Source organism: Acanthisitta chloris, unplaced genomic scaffold, assembly GCF_000695815.1.
Source record: "Acanthisitta chloris isolate BGI_N310 unplaced genomic scaffold, ASM69581v1 scaffold21225, whole genome shotgun sequence".
Classification (NCBI taxonomy): domain Eukaryota; kingdom Metazoa; phylum Chordata; class Aves; order Passeriformes; family Acanthisittidae; genus Acanthisitta; species Acanthisitta chloris.
In genome coordinates, this window is record NW_008675634.1 from 85635 (window position 1) to 110660 (window position 25026).

At 37.9% G+C, this 25026-nt stretch overlaps 1 protein-coding gene across 1 annotated transcript in view; it reads left to right on the forward strand.

The window, feature by feature from the left end:
• Positions 1-21521, forward strand: part of GULP1 (GULP, engulfment adaptor PTB domain containing 1) — a gene marked incomplete at its 3' end in the record, with an annotated part of 55196 nt that extends 33675 nt beyond the window's left edge. Inside the window, exons 4-8 of the mRNA XM_009075844.1 lie at positions 222-359; positions 2582-2698; positions 3071-3163; positions 15030-15168; positions 21427-21521. Coding sequence (XP_009074092.1) covers positions 222-359; positions 2582-2698; positions 3071-3163; positions 15030-15168; positions 21427-21521 — 582 coding nt within the window. The remainder of the gene's footprint in view (positions 1-221; positions 360-2581; positions 2699-3070; positions 3164-15029; positions 15169-21426) is intronic.
• Positions 21522-25026: the final 3505 nt, after the last annotated feature.

The window sequence follows — 25026 nt, forward strand, 5'->3', positions numbered from 1 at the left end:
TAACTTCTGTGATAGAAGTTATATATATATATATAAAATATATTAGTGTTTTCTTTTATAAAAGCTCATTTTCAGGCACTCTCATGTACAGCGAGAGATATTCAAAAGTGTTACTGCAGTTTATTTGCTCTTGTGTACTCCTCCTGTCCGGAGATTCACTTTGTGCAACTTGATCCTAAGTATAGTAATATCTTAACAATGATCTTTCTGTTGACTTGCAGGAGGTCCAGCACAACTGTCAGCTCCACAGGATATCATTTTGTGCTGATGATAAAACTGACAAGAGAATATTTACTTTCATATGCAAAGACTCAGAGTCAAATAAGCACCTGTGCTATGTGTTTGACAGTGAAAAGTGTGTAAGTATGCAAGAAGCTTTGCAAGGCTTGAGGTGACTCCTGTGACTGGGCTGCCCTGAACTAAAGCAGCAGTGGTTGATAACATGAAGGCAGACAGTCTGCCTTGAGCTGGGGGTACCAGAATAGTGTCCTGTAACTGAGCTGCATTAATTTAAGGAAGAATCTTTTTCATCAGTGATCTGAAGTGGTTTTCTGGAACAATTCTTACTACCCAGGAGAAGCATCTGCAATACTCTGGGAGAACAAGCTTCATCCCACCAAGCGTGAAATGTTTGCACAGCTGTTTTGCAGAGATTGCTGCAACTCTGTGGCTGAGATGCCTTTGCAGGCTCTTCTGCTGGTGTGTCTGGCTCCATTTTTGGGTGTTGTTATTCTGGTGGTGGTGGGTTATTATTTATTTGTTGAGATTTTTACAGCAAGTTTCTCCCTTCTCTGCCCACCCCTCTCCCCACCACAGCTCTCAAGCTTGTTAATAACACAATGTATTACCAGAAAATTGATTGCACCAAACACTAACATTCCCTTGTGTCCGAGACAGAGCAAGGCAACCGTTCAAAAATGTGCAATAGCAAAAAAAAAAAATTCCTCTAGGACAGGAAATGAAGAAAATGGTTTCTAGCTGAGACAAGGGTCACCCTGGAAGGAAGCAATTAACAACTAAAACCACTGGAATTGACCCTGAAAATGTATGTTTTAGTAATCTGGAGTTTCTTTATTTGTTTTATTCTGAGGTAACTGAGATGTCATACAAAGGAAACAATATGTTTTAGCAAAATATGCCTATTCACTTCTTTTTCTCTGCAATTATGTAGCATTATGCATTACTTCACAGTGTTTCTGTTTGATTTGTTGTTGACCTGCATTGCTCCAGTGCCTTCAGTAGGGTGTCATTTAGATTGCTATACACATTGCTAATTTCTCTTCAAATTTCTCCCCTGCCCCTCTTTTTCACAAGTTGCAGTGATTGTGAATTGCCCTTGCAGTCTCTGCACACTAATACCATTTTTATTCCTGTTTTTAATCCTCTCTTACCTGATACTTCACTTACTGTACTTTTTTTCCTCTGTTTCACTCTTTGTTCATTAGTAGTCTCAGATTTCAAAGGATCCCAACTCAGTTTGTACTTATTTCAGTCCACCTTCATCCTTCCAAGAAGGTAGGACTGTGTACTCTCAGTGTCCATTGCACTTTCCTTTTACTAACATAAGCAGCTATTCTCTGGAACAGTCCTAGTTCAGCTTGTTAGGTCTAATTCAGTCTAATTTGTTGAGGTTTTTTCCCCCCTAATAAAGGTGCCATATGGGTTTTTTTCACAGTGAAAACATAGAGGAGTTGATTCCCCATTCCTATAGACCTTCGGTCTTCAATAAAGAAGAGGAAGTTCTTGTTTGGCTTTAGCCAGATTCATGTTTTTTCTCTTTATTTTTTGTTCCTATGCCAAATTGTTTAGGAAAAATTAAAAAGTTATTACTTACTGTGTTTACTTTCTCTACTCAAGTACCAAGGCAAATGGTGTATCCATATATTCACTTTTTATTTGTGCATTTTAAAGTCAGCAATTTGTATTCTGGAACCTTGGACTGCCCCATCAGCTTATTTTCCCCCATTATTTTTGAAGTAGTTATTCTGCATTGATTGTATAAAACCATCATAACATGATGTGAATTAGCATAGAACTAGTAAATCATTGCATTTTACACATACAGATGCAAATCCTGTTTTGTTGGATATTTGTAGTTGGAAATAGTTGTGCAGATGAATGCACTTTCCTTTAGACTGCTGAGTGAGATTTGATAGTGCTTATGAAAATAAGTGTTGAAATCCAAATTTAAAATCAATAGGGGTCAAAATGTCCATTAAAATGAAAACATTATTCCATTAAAACTAAAAGAATTTATGTAATGTGTGAGCAGCCTGAATTGCTTCAGAAATCATCAGGAAAAAACATACTGCAGCATGTTATCTGTATTTATGGAAATTAGAGGCATAATTGATACTAAAAATTAGGTGATTGTGTTCTACCTGTCCAGTCTCCCTTCTCTGTCCCCAAAATGGTTTTATGTTGTTTTCACAGTATTTTCTGTCAAGGCTGAAGACTGTTGCTTGGAGCAAACCCTTTGAACATGATACATGGTGTAAAGTATTTTGTGATCACCTGAAATGAAAGTAACTATATAAACTACTCTTAATATACTAATTTCAATCTTATGTTTTATGTAAAGGCAGAAGAGATAACTTTAACAATTGGTCAAGCATTTGACTTAGCTTACAGGAAATTCCTGGAATCCGGAGGAAAAGATGTGGAAACAAGGAAGCAAATTGCAGGTTTACAGAAAAGAGTAAGTTCTGAACTACGTTTTTTTCAAAGAGCTTAAAGCACATGCTGCTGCTGCTATATATGTGTACCTGCTTTTTGTGAAAGCAGAATTCCCAGCATTATTCTCACATTGCTATGAATTGCAGCAGATACTAAAAGAAAACTGAAAAAAAAACCCTGGTAACTGTTAAATAGTATTTTATGTTTTGCTGTCATGGAAGGTCATTAAAGAGAAAAGAAATGGTGAAATATGGATACTGGGATTTAATTAATTTTTGTAGTTAAATCTTGCTTCTAAATCACCAGACCTGAGATGAAACTTGGGCATGGTGGATGCTGTTGTTGAAATGAATGACTGTCCCACTAGCTGTTGCAATAACCACTTGCTTTGTAGATTCAAGAATTAGAAACTGAAAACAGAGAACTGAAAAATAAAGTGCAAGATTTGGAAAACCAGTTAAGAATAACACAAGTACATGCACCTCCGGTAAGTACATAACTCCTATATCTGAAGTTACTCTAACTGCTTAATCATTCTTTTATGATCATTGTTAGCATCCAGTGATTTCCATTAACATCCAGTAATCTTGTAACAGATCTGTTGAAATGCATATGGAATACTGAATTATTTAGCTTAATATTGAACTAACAGTAAGATTGTGACAAGTCAACAAAAGTGCAAATTGCAGTCTCTCGAGTTGTGGTTCTTTAATCTCCTATCATACTTATTTGTTGCTGCCTAAAGACAGTAAATACTCATTTTAGTAGACATCTAAATCTGCCAGCTAGGATGAAAATCTGTTCTGCACTGGAGGGATCTGGTTCATAAGTGCTTCTTGGAAGCTTCTAGGAACTTTGTCACAAGCATATTGTCACTTACAACTGGCATTTTGTCTGTTTCAAAGGAGTCATTAGCTCTCAGAGCTAATGTTGGGTGGTAGGTCAAAAGGAGCAAGTGTGGCTTCCTCACTGGACATTCCTAATGCTCTGCAGCTTCTGTACATGATCAGCTTGGAATTATTTTTTAAATGACTGACCGACAGTTCCTTATGTCTAGGCAGGACCTGTAGAAATGCAGGTTTGCATTGCAGACTGACCCTAATGACTCTCCTCTGCCCACAAGTGTGTTCTGTCTGTAAAGCATTAGGCAACCCTGAAAATAAATCAAATTTCTTAGTGCATGTGTAGCAGAATCTGAGAAAAAGCTGAACTGCTTTTAAGCTGCACATCTCGGACACCTTGTTCCTGCCCTCAGTGTGCACCATTTCACTTTAAATGGGTGCTTAGAAATTTGGGCGATGTGAAAGTCTTTAGAATGGTGATGAGAGTTTTTCAGTAGTGTCTATACACTCCCTTGGTGTATTGGTGAGATGGTTGTCCCATGAGGCTCTGTCATTTCATTGCATTGAAATCTGTTTAGAGGAGAGAGCATCATGATTTATAAATACTGTGTAATGGCCACAGTGAAAATTGTCAATTATTGTCTTCTCACTTATGAAGCATTCAGTGATACGTAATCACTTCTATGCTAGATTTAATATCAGTTTAGTCACTTCTTCAATCTTTTCCTCAGTTGATGTGGCAGTTTGCTTTCATTTATGAGTATAATAACTAAATGTCTATTTGTATCCAATTAAACAGGCTCTTAAGTAGATTGCAATAGATGCATTACTCTCTCATTTAAATCAATGAAGAGCTTGCTAATTTCATTTAGCAAAAACATTAAAGAAAATTATTAATGATGCCCTCAAAAATACCCTGTAGTTTGTGACAATGGTGTCTCATTCCTTATTAAAGAGCTAAGATCTAAATTTGTAAATTTGCCAACCACTGGTAAATTCTCTCCCTAGATGGTGTTTTATAGCTAATTACTGTTGGTACAATGAATATGCATATTGCTTAAATAGAACTTGTGCAGCAACAAAATTACAGAATATTGATAATTATTTATATTAATTTGTTCATTTCAATGAATCTCTACCAGCTATTAGTTTACACATTGATTTTATTGCTTTATTTACTCCTTAACCTAAACATAAATATTTTAAAGACAGTTTGTGCCTGCTAAAAGCATTATCAGTCAAAGTGCCTGGAACAACAGTGAACATGATGTGATGATACCTTTATCTTCTTTCACTGTGTGAGCAACAAATATGTATGAAAGAAGGAAATTAAAAACAATTCATAAGACAATTGATTGCCTGTTACAGTTTGCAATTAATGTGACACACTTTTCATTAAAATCAACTATACTCCCAAGCATGACTGTAAGATCTTAATTCCTATTAGAAAAAAGCAGAAGTGGTGCAGAACAATATTTTCCTCTATTTGCACATAATTTCTGTAATAGACAAGATCACTTTAGCTTTAAAAGAAATTGCGATTCTTTTTTCTGAATTGAAACTTAATACTTATAAGTACCATATTGTTAAAAACACCTGTATTGCTGCTGATCTGTGTCTTCAAACATAGAAAGAATATATTGTGATCATTTTGTCAGAGTGCACTTTCCAAACCTGTAGATAGTGTTTGCAGAAACAAAATAGCTGAAGTGAAGCTGAATACCCAACATGGGGAATAATACCTTATCCGAGTCCCTTTCTAAACTTTTGGTTAGATTGGGGAAACGTGCTTCCCTGCAGATAATCTTGGTGTAACATGCTATGAGCATAACTTAATCATTCTCATGATTTCAAACAGATTTATAAGTTTCAAGTTTTCTTGCAGCTCTCATATCCACACTATTGAACTATAAAGAGTTGCCAATGCAATATGAGAGCTTCTTGAAGCTTTTTTTATACATAATAATCCATTTGATTTTTTTACATTTAGTGAATTTGATACAGCTAGAGCTCCTGATCTGTCAGTCCAGTCTGATGCTGTTCTGGTTGCTGAGGGCTAGGGAAGGAATCATTTAGTGACCAATGGAGAGTTTGAGCCCTGATACTTGATACCTAATCTAATAAAAGAACATGTGCCTTTAACTGGCATCAGAGCGATTTGTAAAGAAATGTTCAGTTGCAGGAGCCAACTACAGATGGTATAAAGTTGCTTCTGTTTCTGCTTAAACAGTACCTTGGATTTTGATATCTTATGCTTTGTTTTGTGTTGGGTTGTCTGCATGCTGTTTGTACTTTCTCAGTGTTTGCCAGATGTGTTGAAATGGCTTTCCTGTCTTACATGTTGTTGACTGTGCTCTTCCTTCAGTGATTAATGCATGGTCACAGAAACACTTGGCAATCAGCAATTGATTTAGCACTGCAGCAGCCAACACTAGAAACTTGATTAAACAAGGATATACTTATAGAAGCAGAGGGTGTCACAAGGGCCTGTGATGGCAGTTCACAGAACATGACAATACAAACATTGAAATGACATCATGCGCTACATCCTCTTCTGTCTCAGTCCCCCCCCCTGTGGCAGGGGCTGGCAAGCCATCCAGTCTGAGCAGGCATAATTCCAGCCTGACAGTGGAGGTATGTTTTCCTTCCCCATGAGGGAAGGCGAATTTATTGCACCTGTGGTGTGAAACAGTGACAGACAGCAAGTGGTGTCACTGCCATGCTTTGTTTGTTAAAACAGTGATCCAGGACAGAATGCCTTTCCCACTTGTCAGGGACTGGGCAGCCATGGTGTCATTTCCATGCAGTGCCAGCCCATCATTTCTTTACTCCTGCTTCTTCCTTCCCAAGTGGATTGCTTTTTATGTCTTTAATCATTCTAGATACTTTAGTCTTCCTGTTAATTTTTAATTAAATGAAGAAGGGAGAAAACACCTTCACAAATTTGAAGTGCAGCAGTGTTTTTTGTATTATTCCACTGACCCTTTACACTGTTGGGTTTGGGTTCGGGTTCAAAAGGATCAAATGTAATACTATGGAAACCTACAAGCTCAGATCCACTTTTGCTTCCAAAATGTTTTAAAAATATTTTGTCTACAGTATATCACAGATGGTACTTCATATATTTAACGCTCAAGAGCAAACGAGATGCAATATGTGCTTTACTGACAGATTTCCTTCTCTAAAAGGAGTTCTTCATGTGTTCACATTGAATTCCTGGGTAACAGTGTCAAACACTTTATTTGCAACACATAACACTAAAACATCTTAATGTGCTGATCTCTGACATCAACATGTGTACAAAGGATATTGCACATGGTGACTTAGCCAAAAATCCATCTATGGTCTAAGAGAAGAAAATGCAAGCAGTGAATTGCAAGCTGAAGCTTCATTTTAAGCACAGAATTAAAAATCTTTTGGCTGATTGAGAATTTCACGTATGGGAGAATATTTTTCCAGCTGAAACATCTGTAACTAATTGCATTAATCAATTTAATTTTTTGGCCATAATAATGAATTGGAGTATTTGGGTATTTATTGTGAGACCTCAGTTGCTCTGCTTAAAAAAAAAATCCACTCACAAATGAAATAAGTAGTTCATAAGTAATGCAAGTCATAGGCTTGTTTGGGAAATACAACGGGAAATCTAATCTAAAACTGCTTTTCTGATTCTTCTTGCTTGTATTGCAGCTTTTTTGCAGGCCAAGTAAGGGTTTATTTGAAGTCATACTTTAAAATCCTGACAGACTGAAATGGGTGCAAACCACATGTGTGAATAGTGCAATTATGTACCCTTTATATTTTGCAACGTGTAAGTGGTTGGAAAGCACTGAGAGCAATAAAGTTCTGCTTTTGAGGGGTACGATTGCCATCAACATTATCTTGTCCCTTGGTTATTAGTATCACTATGAACCTTCTTCTGCAGCTGGTCTAAATCTAGCCAGATGGCCAAATCAACATCAGTCTAATTTAGGTGATTTTTCTGTCAGTTCATAAAGTGTATGGGAAAAATAAAATTCCTTTTTGAACCTATAAAAGAAGCCATTAAAGCAATGAGATCATATCTGGAAATGAACAAAAGAAAGCTGGATTGTATAATGAGATACTTTTGCATAAAATATATTGTGAAAGTCAAACATCAAATTGTCAATCTTCATGCTTTGTCTCTCAAGCATTGTAACTGTTTAGATTTCAGTTTGCTCAGCACATTCAGTAAATAATAAACTGCTTAGTGATCATTTTTTCTGCATTTGGGTTTGAAGTACACCAGTCTTCCTAGAGCTTTAAAAAGTTAGCCCCTCAAATGACTGTGCCTGCCAATGCACAAGTGTTACGCCACAGAAAGTGTCACTTCGTTTCTTGAATGGATCTGTCAAGGACTGCAATCCCAAACTAAGAGTTTCCTTGGAGTATTTTGCCTTTATAGCTGTGCTTACGTATCCCATGGGAGATGCTGGCACGGGATGTATCTTTTGTCTCACTGCCTTGCATGTACAGCTAATGTTTGTATATCTCTGCTGTTTACTTTTCATCTGTTTTAGTGGCTTGACAATGCTTTAGTCACTGGTCCTTTTTGTATTTGGTCTTGATTATGTGAGGACAATCAGATTTTCATTTTATTGTGTGCTTATGGTGACATGCTTGAGTTTGTATCACAGTGAGGCTTTGAATGCTGCTGCCATGTGTAAGACCAACCTCCAGAGATCAGTGCAGCCCTGGGAGCATGATTTGATATCATGTCTTTTTGTCTGTTATTCACATTGCTGGTGTGGCCTAAAGCAGTCAGGGCTAGCTGTGCACCCCACCTTGGTGTGTCAGCAGTTAGGGACACTTAGCACCCCCAGTTCTTAAAGTCCACTGAACAGTAAGTCATTGTAGGCCACAAAGGACCCTCTGATGAGACAATCTGTTTGAGGCTTGCTGAAGTTTACCAGACATGCCCTTCAGGCTTTCTCTTTGAGCTTGTTTAAGGCAGAGAAGTTGTGACAACTGCATGATTCTGAGGATAGAGAGAAGACAGGAGGAATATTCAGGAAAATAACTTAAAATGGAGAACAGTGAAACATGAGAGAAGCAGAATTGAAAGGCAGCAGGAAAAGGTATTGGGAGAAACAACCCCAAAAGGAACAATGTTCTTCTATTCACCAAATAAGCAGTATGCAATACATACTTGTCTTATGGCAGTGTTGCAAACCCTTCCATTGTTAAATAGAACATTAAAGGTATTGATTACACCATTTTTCCTAGTTTTTTAGTTGTGCCCTAGAAGCACAGGCCACTTGCACCTCTTACCCACATGAAAAAGCTTTACCAGACTCCTGGGAAAACCCCAAGATAGGCATTGGAGCTGTATGCATATTTCAGAAAATAGTTTTGGAATGTGTTTATCCATAGCACTGGATCCATGTTTCCATTAAGACTGCCAAGTGGGGAAATGCACATGTTTTTTCTTTGTGTCTCTTCTGCTCTCTCAGATTTATATTGTTCTGTGTTCAGTTCAGTGAACACTTCTTCACGAGGGCTTAAAATTCTGACACATTTGTGATGCTAAAGAAAATGAGTTTGAAATTGCCTCTGTCAGATTTCATGTCACTGAAAAAGTACTAAATGAACTGAAGATGCGGCGGTTAATTTATGAAACTGCTAATGCTTATAAAGTATTTTATGAATTAGTAAATTATGGATTAGTAGTCCCAAATCTCAGGTAGCTTGTAATGAGCAGTTTCATAACTAAATGCATCATTTTCAATTTAGGGTCACTCAGAGCTGTCCATGACATTCACTGCAGTTACTGACTGTGGCTGCTCTGGATATTACCAACTTGAATGTTCCAAGGAAGAAAAACATTTTTAAGTTCATTAATACACTTAGGTGATTCCTCTGGGGGTATGACACCGAGATTACAATCAATGTATTAAGACTCCTAGTAAAAACAAACCATTTTGAAATTATTTCTTGACTAACAAAATCTCAATCACTCTGTTTTCTAGCACATTGCAGCCCACAGTGCCTCTGCAGCATCATGCTAATTAGAGTGAGGCAAAAATAAATCCTTTAATGGGAACATATTTGCATCTAATAATAAAAGAAACCAAGTCCACTGAACTAGCTTGATAATTTAATGAACAATGATTTCATGTTGTTTTCTTGTGTTTAATGAAATGGGCCCAAATTGAAAAGTGTTGTTTCAATGTGATTAATACTACAACTGTTACACAGTGAGAACCTCAGATAAAACACAATTGTCATATACAATGACAATATAATGTATTTTTATGATGTTTCCTTCCTTTATAATTTGGTGTAGGAGGATTAAGTTTCAGAAGTTGCACCCTTTTGGGCTGTAGTCTTTAGAATAAGGGTTCATTCCTTTCTCTCTCTGCACTTTCTGAATCTGCTGACAATTCCTACACTTTAAAAACTTTCTGTGCCATCTTTTTCTTTGTGACCTTCTAATTGTTATTTTCCATTGCTGAACACACCTCCCTGCTGTCCCTGTGCTGTCTGTGGGCTGCTTGAATCCCTAGGGCTGGTTTCTGTGTGATTTATCATGTGACATACCTGCTTTTTATGGAAACTACTCATCCTCTGCTGTTTTGCATTTCAGGGAATTATTTTGCAGGGAATCTGACAGTTTGTATTTAGCATCTCTAGTGTTTACTGCTGTGAGATCTGTTTTTTTCCCATAGATATGCACAGCAGCAAGGATTACATGGCAGTAACACACAGTAGCATTGAAAGTCTTCTGCCTGTAGCATCGTGATACTCTTGAAATAATAATAATAAAAATTCTGTGTCTTGTTGGATTTTGCTTTCTTTTTTGTTCATCACCATTCCAAACCCTCCATCTCACAATTCCAGCATGGCAACAGATGGATCAATTTATCAATTGGAATAAAAGCTTGTTTTTTAACACTGAATTGCAAATTTTGAGTGGAGAATTTAGTGGTTGTTGGTGTTTTCCTAAGTGTGGCATTGGCACTAAATTTGGATACCTGTACCCTTAACCTGGTTTGTCTCTAAAGAAAGTGAAGGAAGGAGCTAAGTTTCAGTTTAAAAGGATTTGAAATATTTTGGTTTCTACATAACATTAAAAGAAAAAAGGTTTTAAATAATTGATTAAACCTTGCTTTGCTGAGTTATGCAAACTTCTGATGAAATAATCATGACACACCCATTGTGTAACATAGTGAAGAGAGCAAAAGCAAACCTCAACATTTTGGCTGCATATATCTGCCAGTGCCTCAGCCTGAGCCAGTCAGAGGGTTTTAGGCAAAACACCTACAGCTCAGATGCAATTCCTGCATTTTCCATGTGCAACTCTTGGCTGTAGCCAAGAAGAACTGTCACAAGTGTGCAGTCCCTTCTGTGAAAATCCAGATCTGTACTCTAATGCCTTGTATTACCTATCCAAAGCTGTTTTCTGCAGATGTTGAGGTAGGAATTACAACTTGGCTTAAACAGAAAGATGCTTGGGCATCTTCTTCAAAGAAATTTCCTCTTATTCAGGAGGGGAAAAAAAAGGATTTTTTCTTTTAATCACAGTGGGCAAAGCCATCTCCTTTGCTTTCAATGTGCAGTGGAATACAGAGTTAATGACTTCCCAGGCACATAAGGCAGCTAACTGTGTAACCTTGCAGTCACCACTGTGCCATCTTAGCTGAATGCTCTTACTATATGTGTTCTGCTGTGGATATAACTCGTTTGCTTCTGCTTGGAGCTGTTCTGTGGATTTGTCAAGAGTTCTAGAAAATCTTACAGTGCTCAATATTTTTATTCCCTCCTGCATCTGTGCTGCTGTTGTAGAGACATGAGCATTCCTTTGCTTTGCCACAAGGAGTCTCTGCTTTTGAGTTACCTACTGAAAATATCATGTTCAAATAGTTATTCATCCACACACAAAAGATGGTAAAAGTGTGTTAATATCCATAAATGCTTAGGTTCTCAAATACTGTAGATAGGAAAATGAAACCAAGTTTAGTATTAATGTAAATATTAAAACTGGTGCACTGTGAACTTCTGCTGTAAGATTTTAGTTAACTAATGAGCTCTTCTATAACTCTTGGTGGGATATCAGTGGTAGGTGTTTCCTGGTTTGGAGGGAGAACATTCTGACGTGTGCATTAACCACCACAGCAGCTCTTCTCCTCAGTTCTGTGCCTACCTGTTAATTTGCATATGTAGATATGAGAGATTGCTGATATGTTGGTGGATTTAGACATTTGTTACTGCATCTGACACACACACACACTTTGGGAAAGATGCCTGACTTGGTTTTGTTTGGTGTAATGATCAAGGTGCAAGTTGTCTTTGTTCCAGTTAACACTGAGTTACCTCTTACTGTGGTATAGTTTTAGCTTTTAGTTTGAAATATTTTCAAGTTCTGTACCTTGTGACTGTAGCACTGAACAGCAAGTTGATGACAAGCTTTTTTTGGTAGTATGAAATGTGTTTTTTCTCTTCTTTCCCTGCCATTTCCATGTTCTGTACCTCAGAATATTTTCTCTTTCTGTGATTCCTTTTCAGCTGCTGCACATAAAGTGTGATAATGATGAACATATGTTTCAAAGACCCTCTACTTTTTTCTGGTGTAACAATGAGGACTCACCTCCTTGTTTAGATATCTCTTCCATTACGCTTACTCCTAGGAGTTCTCCTGACTCTAGACTACCACCTGGATTGTTAATACCTCCACCATCCAAAAGTGGTCTTCCAAAGCCAACCAGTGAATTCAGCTTCCCAAGACCTCGTGTAATCTTGCTGTGCAAAAGCTTTTTCAGTTTTTTTGGCTTTCCTTTGTTCTCTGTTGTGTGTTAACTTGTATTAAAGATATGCATTTTGTACAGTGGTTAAAGGATAGAGCAGACATGTCTTAGATTCTCTAGGGATATTCTTGGAAATATGGAATTTGTGAAGATTTACGCTTATTTCTCCATAGTTTATCCTCTCCCATTCCCAAAACATAAATTCTTTGTTTTCTCAGCATGTTTAAATTTGTCCAATAATCAATGATCTCTGCATTATCTGTCAATCTTTTGTTGAAAAAGTTTGCATCAAGAACAGCTTTTCAAAACAAACAATTCTAAAGGTCCAACTTTAAGGGCTTCCTCTCCCCATGAATTAATAGAAAAGTAATCAGCCATTAAATAGCTTCTAGCATACTTTATAAAAACTGTGCAAAATGAAGGTTGAAAATTATTCTTCAATATGAAATGGGCACATTGCCTATTTTTCATATAAATGTGCTTATACTCTCAACTCTTCTTCCTTTTGCAAGTAATACTTGGCTGTATTTGGCAAACATCCTGGCTATCTGCATGCATTCACTAAATAAAAATGCTTCTGGTGTTCGTATAGATTCAAAATACACAGTTCTTAATTCACTTATCATTTTCCTTAAACTAGCTGTATCAGTAGTATCAAAATGGCCAGTGACTTCTACAAAATGAGTGTAAAGCCTCTTTTCACCTAAAAGACTCATTTAAAACTCAATGTAAATGCTATTTATTTATCTAGCTTATAGGTAGCCATAAACACTTAGCAAATAATAAGGATCTGCATTAGCACTTAGGACCTCAAAGACATTCTAGGATTATCCATCAATGCTGGTAGAAGTGTGGGTTAATACATGGCATGTGCTTATGCACTAAAGCTGATCCCACCTGCCTAATGCAGACAAGAGCCTGTGCACAGTCAGAGAGGTTTGTTTGTATCAAGATAGGGATGTGTGTTTGATGTTTACCTTGGGTCAGGCACATCCATTGCTTTGGGTGGGAGCAGATGACATCCAGTGACCACCCAGACTCAAACTGCAATGGTGCTCTGTCAGTCCCCAAAGGTGCAGGGGGTTAATGCCCATGGACACTAATCAGAGCCTATTGTGCCTAAATAATATACACTGCAATCTTTTCACAACAGCTAACTGGTGTTGAGGACACTAAGAGATCTGTCTGTGTTAAAAGCTATTTATTTTTTGAAGTTAATTCAGCTATGGTCTTGCCAGGGAATAATATGACTGAGAGAGTAATTATTTTTTTCAAAATAGACCAAAAAAATAAAAGCAGCATGTTAAATGTAGATTTTTTTTTTCTTGCTATTTCTGTGTATCTAGACAGAAATATCACAGACTTTTTTAGATATCGAACTGTTACAAATCTCCTAATCCAAATTTAAAATATGAATTCAAAATTACTAAGAATCACTAAACCTCCCTCTAATGAAACAAGAAATGAAGGACTTGAAAGTGTAGTGTTTTTTCCTTTTCACACAGTATATTCTGTGGAAGGCTGTGGTTCAATACCCTTTCTTCTCAGCTGCTACTGAAGCCTCCAGGGGGAAATACAGGTAGTTCAGGGCTACCTATAGACTTGGCTTAGAAATCTGTGACCTGAGCTGTGGGAGAGCAATTTCAGTGCTGCAGCAGAGGCACTGAGGAAAAGTAGCATTCCAAAATCAGGTTTAGGTCCATGGAGCATGGACAAGCAGTGCTAAAGGCTACCTCCTTGCCAGGTTGTCATATTTGTGTATTCTGAATAAAAGGATCCATGTGACTAATTTAACTTGTGCTTAATTTTTTTCTTGTGAATAGTTTGGATAAACTGAATGTGGTGTGAAAGTAACGGCTTTTCCCTGTGCCTGGCTGGGTAGTCTTCCTTACACACAGAATGGAGGGTTTCTGTATTGCCTGAGGAGTAACATTAACATGCAAACTAGTTTTGCCTTTGGCTTATCAATCTGTTTTAATCTCTCTGGTCATCTTTAGTGTTCAGTGTGTTCTGACTTGACTGTGCCTCACTTGTGTCCTGAAGTAGTGGACTGATGGCAGGAGGAATGAACCATTCAAACACAAATAAGACTGTAGAGCTATAGTAATTGCTGGATTTGGGATTTCTTTGCTTACCCAGTGTTTTTTGAGCCCTTCCAAATTCCTGAGCGTTTCTAATGATATCAGTTTCCCCTTTGAGGATAACAGGTTTATTTTGGATGTTGGTATTCAGCATATTGCATGTCTAGGTTGTTAGTCATGGCAAAATACATTTGAAGCTTTGGTCTCACCTGTTTCTTTAGGCTGTCAAATGGGAGATCATGGAAGGAAGAATTAGTTAACAAAGAATATTGGGATTGTATCTTTTAACTTTGTTCTGTGCACTCCAGAGCACACTGCTGTTGCTGTACTACCTTAACTGGGGGTTGTGAACGTATCTGTGCTCATATGTCTGCAGGAGGGAACTGCTTGTCCCCTGTTTGTCAGGTGTAACTGGGACACAGTTCTGGCTCTACCAAATGGACTGAAAATGGAAAAATTACAGTGCTGCTTCTGCTTTGGGGAGTTTTAGCATGTGTCAGACTGTGGACTGCAAATGCCATTGCTTGGTGTCAGAGCTGGGTTTTGCATGCTGATGGTTATTTTTAACTCTTGAAAATGTGGCTCTTATCTGCATGCTGAAGAATTCAGTGTTGTGATCTTTTTCATGTGAAATATTGCCCTAATGTTTATTGTCCTTATTGTAGGCAGGCAGTGTGACACCTAAATCACCCTCCACTGACATCTTTGATATGGTTCCCTTTTCTCCCATATCCCCTCAGTCATCAACACCTACTCGCAATGGTACACAGCCTCCTCCAGTACCCAGTAGATCTACAGAGATCAGTAAGTTTTGTACAACTGACCTAATTTTTTGCTTACATTATTTTTTTCGAATAAAGCAGCTTTAAAGATTTACTTGCGTTTTGCATGAAAAGCCAAATACAGGTTTTTTGTAAATAACATTCAGTACTGCCATTTCACTTTTCTACCATCTTTCCAGAGTCATTGATGTTGCTGCCAAGTTACATTATAAACAAAGTTGCTGGAACAGTTTGAAGGCGTTTGGTTGGGGATTTTAACTTGGCTTTTCTTTTACAGTATCTTTTTTGTACTTCGAGAAATACTTTTACTTCCTGTTAGTTGTTTCCTTGTCAAAGCCACAGTTGTAGCACCTAAAGCCTACATTCCTGGGGAAGACAGCAGGTGCAGTAAGTATGGTGATGGTGATGCACAACAGAGAGCTGAAGAAATCCCTCGGGAAGTAGACTGTCTTGTAATGCTGTTTTTATTACTACCTTTCATATGTGCAGCTTTGGGGTTTTAGTTGTATTTGTTGAAACTCTCCAGATCTGTGAACCATTCCTAAAAGGTCTTCAAAATATGATTAACAATAGAAATTTCATTTTACAAAGTCTTGAAAGCATCTAGGAAATGTTCTTGATTTCACTGGAAATCTTTCAGGAGTCCAGAAAGCATATTTAAAAGCTTTGGACAACCCTTCAGGGAGAGGAAAGTGGAGCATACACAAATGATGTTAGAGGTTGTAGAAATACCAGTCTGTGTGTTCCTATTTTAGTATGGATAAGGAACATCAATGTCACTGCCTGCCACCACATGAAACCACATTTGAAGACATTCTGCCTGTTTTGGGCACACTGCTAGTATAGAGAATTTTCAGCTCTGAATGAGAGCTGTGCACAGGTACAAAAGTGCATTGTAAAACTTCAGTCAGTGAATATCTTCTCTCCCCAGTGCCATGTCCAACACACCTTTTGGTTCCATTGCTCAGAACCTCTGTCACCTTCTAAAGATGTTGAGGCTATTAATTCAATAAAAAGCCCTTTTCTTTTTAAAGGGAAGATTTTTAAATTAATTTCTGAATTTCTGTGGGATTTTCAAAAAGTACATTAACAGAATTTAAGAGTATTCTATTAAGAATAGTTAGTACTACCTATTCCCAAATAGGTTTAAAGAATGCTAGAATATTCTAAAAGAACATTAGAACAGAACTGCTCTATTAAGAGAATTTTATGGCTTGTAAGGAACAACAAATAAATAATTTGACACCTTTCCAAGGACTCCTTTGTGTTTTCTAATTTGGTCCTCTGAAACTACGGGCAAGGCCATAACATAGATCTAAATGTGCGTATCCAGCTTCAAGAATGGGAACATAACTTGAACTGAATGACAGATCAAGTTTTGGGGTTATTGTCTTACCTCAGTTCACTTGAAATTGTGGCTAGAAGTCTTGTGAGAGTCAGTGCTTGTGCTGAGGGGTCTTGGAAATTCCAGCTGTGTAAGTTTTCTGATTGTTGAGTCATTGGGTTCTGTAACAAAAAAACACTAAGTTGCTTATTCAGTGATATGTTCTGTTTGAAATCGTTGTTTCTTCTGTGCTTCATTCATCTGCATTGAGTTAAGATGAAGCAGCTGAGAGACGTGGCAGGGAGTGTCTGTTAATTCTCTGTGCTCTTCAGCTGCCACTGCAGGGAGAGATGACCAAGTCGATCATGGTCTTTGTCCTTTTGAGCCCTGTCATTTTAGCCTACATCATGGGACTCCATATGTAGAAAATTGTTGCATTCATAAGTTATTAACACACTTTGGTAGATTTCTCAAGTGTAATTTTAAACAGAAGAGGAATAATTTGTAATCAAACAAGGACTTTACTGTCTTAGATGAGAAAGTTCAGATCCTGTAAGAACCTCACTCAAGCTGTGTAATGTTACACTACTATAAAAATGTGCAATAATAGGTTGTTTGATGTGGTGTTATTGCTGCCAGTAGCAGCAAGCTGGCATTTTTTTCTTCACTACTAGGCACATGGGTGGCAACCAGGAAGAGCCAGTGTCTGGCATCTCCCATTTTCTGAGGTCACTTTTTCATGTTCTTCTCTGTACTTTCATTGTCACTGCACTCAAGCAGGGCTTTTTCAGATACTTTTGATGATATTACTGGGTGATTTTGTTGGATTTCATAATTTTTGTAACTTTCAACTCTATCACATTCAGTAGTAAACAAGGAGAAGGAGAAGGATGTGCTATGTATTTGCTAGTGTCCACCTCAGTTACTCCATTTAACTAAGTGGTGTGTATTTGCTTTTTACCTGAGGATGGAACTTGTGCTGCTCAAGCAAAATGTGCTTTTAAAAGAACAAGTTCATTTTACTCATCAACTCTCCAGTTTGACAAATCAGCCAAAAATCACACTGCAGAGGCAATATATGACCCACTTGTAGCAAACTAGTAACAATACCAAGCACTTGGGATTCCTCCAAGACCAAGAGCTTCATAGGTGATAATTGGCACCAGGGTGACAGTTCAGCTTTTCATAAGAGAAGTGCCTAGAGTTAGATATTTTTTGAAAAGTATTGAAGCTTTAAAAAAGGAAAATGATTCTTGAAATTTTGAGTTCATATTCAGCATTGTGCCAATATGACTACTCGGTAACTGTCTGCTCACTGCTGGTTAGAGCAGTGATAGCAAATAGATTGGTTTTACCTATTTTAAAAGAGAAAATGGCATGATTTTTGGTCAGGAAGTTGCAGACTGGACAAATTCAAGCTGACTCTTGAGGTAATTATTGCAAAATAGAGCAGTGCAACCAAAAATGCAATGCTAGAGACCATGGTGCTACTTCCTCCTGGAGTGAGGGATTGTAAATGTTCTTGTAAATTATCTGAAGGGTCAGAATCAATGCATTACTTTTATTTAATTAAAGAAGGGATTAATTTATGTGTTTCTTGTTGGCACAGCATTATTGTCGTATCTCAGAGAAGAACTGGAGAGGAGTATTCTCTATTGAGTTGTTCAACATTTATTTCACTCAAATGCATCCTGAACAATCCAAGGTCACAACTGGTGGATGGAGAAATCTTCTCCAACATGCTCTGTCCAGAGATATTTTAAGAGTATGTTGTCAGAATAATGGCTGTAATAACTCCGAAAGGAAAAAAACATGGAATAGCCTGCAGCTAAGGGAAAGGCTTCCTGGACTTCCCTGCCTCAATTTATTCCAAATATTTTCTTTGGTGCTTGTCTTAGTGTGATTAATTTTTATTTGCCATCACAGCTGCTCCACTACATCTGGGGAAAGCATATATCAGCATAGCCCTGTGCCTGGATGATAGTTAAGGTGGAGACTGGTATGTCAAAGGCGGCAGAAAAGCCAAATATTTGTGGTTTTGTTTAGGAATTGCTAATTCTGATCTGTGTGCATTGCTCTCCAGTACTGCATGTTTCTTCTCCTGAATGTCAGATAGGGCCCAGAAATAAGAATTTATCACTTGTTTCTGTCTTTCTCTGTTTTGAGTTGTGGACGTAAAACATCAGCATTTTATGGGGTTTGAATTTATTGGTCACTTTCGCAAGCTGTGAATTTATTTCCATGCAGAAAGGAGTGGGAAGGGGAAAGGAGAGTCTATGTAGCGTTTCTCAGGGTCGTTTTCAAAGGCTTTCTGGTTGCTGCATGTTGGAGAGAGAAATGCCTGTCTGTGCTATAGCGATTTGGGGGGTATTACCCGTAACAAGATATTCTTGTTATAGTTAATCTTCCTGCAAATACTCAAGCCTGAAATTAAAAATGACCAATTTATCCCATCTCTGCTAAAAAGGAACCTCCCCTCCACCACGCAGACAAGCTCATGGAGATCCCATGCAATAGTGCAGCTCTGCAGTGATAAAATGTTAGTATTTTTCCAGTTTACATGTGTTCTTCAGCTTTTGTTCAAAAGAGAAATAAATTCTGGTGATGCTAGTGAAATTATCTCATGGCACTTTGTCCCTCCCTGTCTCTTAGCAATGCAATCTCTGATATAACACACAGACTTCAAATGCAGCAAAGCAGTGGTTCTATGGACTTTTTCAACTGGTTTACCAAAATGGTTAGCAAGTTAGAATAAAAATAGTTCCCAAAATTATAGTTTTTCATAGAAATTCAACCAGCTACTACTTCTTTGAATTTGATTCTGTGCAGGGTTTATTAGGCTCTGTCACCTGGAATAAGTTACACTGTGGTTGATTTTAAATTCTGCCTTGAATAACAATATAAATGAAGAAATCTTTCACATGAAAGGAGTGACATTAAAGTCACATGAAAGGAGCTGAAGCTTCTGCTGTTCTTCTGCTAATGAGCACTGAAGTGCTATCATTACTAAAAGCCCAATAATAAGGCATGAATGAGATAATATTCATAACAGTGTATAAAATACTTCCTTTCAAAAATAGTCATGTCATAATTCATTACTAAGAAATCAAAGACTTTTGTCCTTTACTGTTTTTTCCTAAACACATTCATAGAATGTCTGCTAAGCCTTGGTGTTAGTGCTGGCTGACCACACAGAAAACTGTCAGCTCCTTTTAAGGGTAAAATGAGCTGGTGGAGTGGAAGTAAAAGAAAGAAAATGGACATACATAATGGACAAATAGACTAGGAAGCAACATAAAGCATGTCCACTTTTTTTTTCCCAGTAGAGGTTAGATTGAAAGTCAGAGCTGCTACACATCTGAAGGTTACTTGGCAGGAGCACCAGAGCGTTTAAGGACACTGGTTATACTGGAGTAGACCCATTTTGGCTGTGAAAGAGGCAAGGGATGAGTGAGATCCTAATTTTTACATTAGATTATCCTAGTTAGTCTCTTTTGCATGCAGGTGGTCTGTCTCTGCCAGGAAAACCTAGATTTCTTCTTGGCTCAAGTGGGCTTTTGGAATAAGACTCTCTGATCTGGGCCATCTCCTGCTCCCATGTGACAGTTTGGAGCTCTTTAGCCAGAGTTTGTGAAATATGTAATTAATCAAGTTCCTGCTCAAGTATCTGTACTTTATAATGGGAATTTCTGTGCCTTTTGGAGGTGAATGCTGGTAGCTGCTAATTAGTTTAAATGCCTATTGTGCAGCTTCAAAGCACCTAATTGCTAAGGTCAAACCCCATGGAGACCAACATGCATGATAAATGTTATTGAGCCTAGAGAAGTACAGGAGTAACAATTTTGCCTCTAAGGATGCCAAAGACATCTATGTAGCTATGCACAAGCATCTCAGCACTGATAAAATGACAGGTAACTCTGCAACATGTGGTTTGGGAAAAGTAGTTAGTTGTCAGCTTACATATCTTGGATGTTAAAGGCGAGTTTTGTGGTTAACCAGCAAACCAGCTAGTCAGCTCAGAGTTACTGATGCCCTCACTCTCATGCTCTTAAGCTGACATTGTTTTAAGGTAGGTACTATGCTTACCAGGTTTCTTGGTGGACAACCATGAAAGTTAGGAGGTAGGATATCGTTTCAGTTTTCTCTGCAGCAGGGACAAGACTGTATTAACTTGCTTCTGTAAATTTTCCTATCAGTGTGGTTGGGTTGGTGAGCAACATGATTTTCTTGCTGCTTTAGTTCAACACAGTGTGGGATAGAAAAAGTCTGTATAGATGGCACCATTACATGTAGACACAAATATATTTCTATTGCTGATAAAAACCCCAACATCACAAAAAGCAACCTGAAACATTTGGGCCGTCAGATGTGAAGAACTAGCATTACACTGTTCTAATATGAAAAAAAACCACAATTGTGTTTCTTCTCATCCAGACAAAAAAGAAACAAACACACATACACACCCACACATTTCTTAATGCATACTGCAGTTAAGCAAAAGTGAGAAACTGTATGACAGTAGACTACTTTGTTGGCAAGAATATGTTGTGGATATAATGTTAAGATTAAATTTGACAGCTAATGTCCAGTTGTTTCCTCTTCATTTTTGAAACTCCCCATACACATAGATTCTAGAGCACACCTCAGTAGAAGATTCCCTCTTCAACCTGCAACTTCTCATCGGATCCCTAAAATTCCTCTAGAAGGCACAAGCATTAATTAATGGAAGTTAAGTGGGTGCTTAAACAGACATTTGGTGGAGTTCTGGGTATTAAACCTTGGAAAACTGCTCAAGACCTGGCTTTCAAATTTAGGTATTAGAAGTTGTGGTTAATTGCTTGCATATGTGGAGGTGCCATTATTCAGCTCAGAAGGAGATATAAGGTGACTGTTTCAAAGCACTGTTGTCATAGCCCATGCCTTTTCTCTCAGTGACTCACTTTTCTGTTGTTCCAGAGAGAGACCTTTTTGGAGCAGAACCTTTTGACCCTTTTAGCTGTGGAGCAGGAGATTTCCCTCCAGACATACAGTCCAAACTAGATGAAATGCAGGTAACTACTGAGTTATCAATTATGCAGTTTTTTATGGTTCTATGCCTATTCTTAAACTACATCTTTCCAGGATTCTGAAAATGTATTGCACACTGCACATACAAATTCAGAGAAAAAAAACTTATTTCTGACCAAATCCTTTCGTAAGTATATTTCCTCGTCTTTGAGTTGGAGTTTGGCTTTGCCAGAAGAGCCTTACCTGGTACTAACACAGTCACCTGTACTAACATAGGGTTTCTCAGCAGTCTGATCAAAGTGGTTTGAGACCCATGCCCTGGGAAGGGACAGTGTGAGCTGAGAGCCCTACAGATCCCCTGATCCTGGTACTCTTCAGTTCAAGCAATCACCATCAGCCCAGTGTACCCTCAGTGGCATCACTATGGTTTTTCATAGTATCATCATAGGCAAAGTACATGCTCACAGAGCCATGGCCATCTTTTACTGCCTTGAAAAAACAGCTGTGTGGCATTCTGGGGCAATGAAACTACTGAGAATTGATTCAAAATCCTGAACCGATGTGTTTTTATCAGAAAATATTTGTTGATTCACTGTCAACGGACACTCAACAGTGTCTGTTCAGTTACTGACCCAATTTTAAAGCAATTCTAAGAGGAAGCCCTCAAGTTTTGGAATAACTCGCACTTCAGTCAAACTTTCCAAACTGTTAGTTCCTTGCCTGCTTGCTTATCTCTATTTTTTTAAGCAGCCTGCCAGAAAAACAGAAGTCTGAAAACACTGGGAACTTGAACTTCTAGGATCCTGGCTCCTCAGCAGAGTGTTCCCAGGGTCTGCAGCCCTCTTGTCTCTCAGGAGCCCACAAAGTCCAAGAGCGTTAGCTCTCAGGCTTCTTCTCTTCTTCTCTTCTGCCTGGAGAGCAGCAAAAGTATTTCAAAATGGCTTAAATAAGATTTAAATACCATTTAATTTTTCTGCATAAAATTTTTAATTCCTGTTTATTGTTACACTTTCTTTCCCATGCCAGTTTCAGGTGGTGCCACTGACTAGTTTCACTCACTGTGGAGGAAGAAATTCAGCTTCTTGGTCCCCTGTACTCTGCTCCTTATCATTTCAGAAAGCAGCTAAAAGCCAAAACTGGCTTCTTCACAATTCCAGTTAAAAGGCTTGTGAATGCTATAATGTTGTTACCATTGTTTGAACTCATAAAATTAAAAACTCTTATCATTATTCATACTCTCTCGACCTAAAAAAATCAGACAACCAACAAATTACAAAATCCCAAAACGTTAGGGTGTTACTGTGTCCTATTGCAAAGAAAGACAATCCCCCCTGCACATGTAGGTTTTTGGTTTTCCAAATTCTTTGTGTGCATTATGAACTAATTTCACAATTACAGTCTAGCATATCAGTCTTAGCATATCCTGATATTTTTCCTGAAAATGAATTAGTGACCCTTCATTTTGGCACAAAACCCATCATGTGTAATCCAGCTGAGAACAAGTGTAAAGCTGAAAGGGTATGAAAAACCAGCATATTGTAACTTTGGTCAAAGCAAAGGCTGTGTGCAGTTATTTTACTGTATGGTTGGTGCAAAATACAGATTGAAACATGTTTGTCCTAATATCTCTTTTATCTCCTTGTGCTTTCCTGGTGCACAGCGTCAGCGATGGTTGGTATATCCTATTTTAATAATGGTATTTAAAGCATTTACAGTTGCAATGTGCATGTGTTTGTCTTGTGCTTTTATTTTTATGTATATGTGTTTACATATAAAAACCTGTAAGATTTATGTTTTTTATACAGAACTCTGAGTCAAGGCCATTTTCATTTTTAGGGGTCTGAAAGGTAGGGACAGCTGATTTTAGTTTTCTCTAGTGTGTCTTATCAGGTGCTAAGACTGAGCCTTTGTTTTCATTGCTGTTTGTTTTCCATGTGTACTAGTGAAATCCCCAGACTGTCATTAATGAAATGGTTGAAGCAAAACCTTTGATATGTGGATTGTTGTGTCAGTCCAATCACATCTGTGAACACGTGTTTGTTTGGAAATAACTCTTTAAGACTTTGCACTGAGCAGAAGAGAGCTATGCTGAAGCCAACAATGGTTAGGTACACAGCCTGTGACAAGGAAGGTGAAATGGACTCTGTGACAGGTAAAAGGCCAGACCATCTAATGTGCTCTGGGAAATCCAACATCAAGAAATATGAAAGGAAAATGTGGGCATCTCTTCTTCTGCAACATGCAGAGTGAAAGAATCACAACATAGAAGAGGCATTGGAGAATGAAGTCCTTTGCATCCAGTGTTCTGAACTTAATGAGATCAGATAAAGTTCCCTGGCCTCTGGGGGCACATTCTTATTTTAAATTTCAGTGCAGATCCAAATTTCACACTTAGGCTTTCTATTCCATTTCTCAGTCCAATCTCTGCTGATGTTTTTGGAGAGTTTAAAACTCAACCATGTGCTGAGATGTGACTTTTACAGCTCAGGCCTCTCTCTGATGACTATCCAACCTCCTGTTTCCTTGTGCCCTTATGCTGAAACATATTTTCATCTTTGTTTTGACATTAATAAAATGAATGTCTATTTTCCTAGAAATTTTGCAGTGAGGAGAAGTTTCCCTGGATCATGATTTGTATGAACTGCAGCTGCTATGACTTATTAAAATCACAAGGTAGTTAATATCATAAAGCTTTCAGGAGCTGCAAGCCATTCTTCCTGCATGCCCTGAAACAGTCAGTAGACTTGACATATTTCCATCTGAAATAAGTTATGCTCAGTCCTCTAAATAATCTTCTCAGAGATGTGTTAATTTATTATTGCTTCATTGTGTTTGTCCTGACTTGAGCTCACTGAGTGAAGTGACTGTGCAGTGATAAGTGAGTTAATTTTGAGCTATAAGCTTGACTTTGGCAAATTTATCAACTGATAAACGAGAAGTTCTTTGTCTTGTACTGTCTGCTGTTTTTATCCAGAATAGCTCATATCTTCTTATCACTGGCATCCATAAGAAAGGGAGTTTTGGAAGACGGATTGTTTTGGGGGCTGCTTTTTCTAGTGAAAACAACTTTTGCTCTTCTGTTTAAGGGACCAATCACATCCTTCAGTACAATACCATTACTTGTTGGGGTAACTAGGACATTCAGTCCTTCTGTTAAATTGTCTTTAAAGTAAAAATTTAATTGACACTGTCATCATGGGGATATGAACACAGGAACAAGGCACAATACAGATGCACACTTCATAGCCCTTCCTGTTGCCAGTACCAGATGGCATTTTCTGTATGCCCTGAAAAGGAGCAGATCAGAGAGACTTTTTGACCATGCGAGGAGTTTCTGTTTCCTGAACCTTTTAAGTTCAGGAAGCCATAGCACACATGGTCTTTAAACCTTTTAAGTTCAGAAAGCCATAGCACACATGGTCTTGAATGAGCAGGCAGAGTGTTAAGCTAAGGACACATGTTATTAGAAGCTGAAATGTCTGAATTTCACAAGGCTTTTGAGTTTGAAGTGCTATGTATTAAAATTAGATGTGCTTTGTATGTATTATA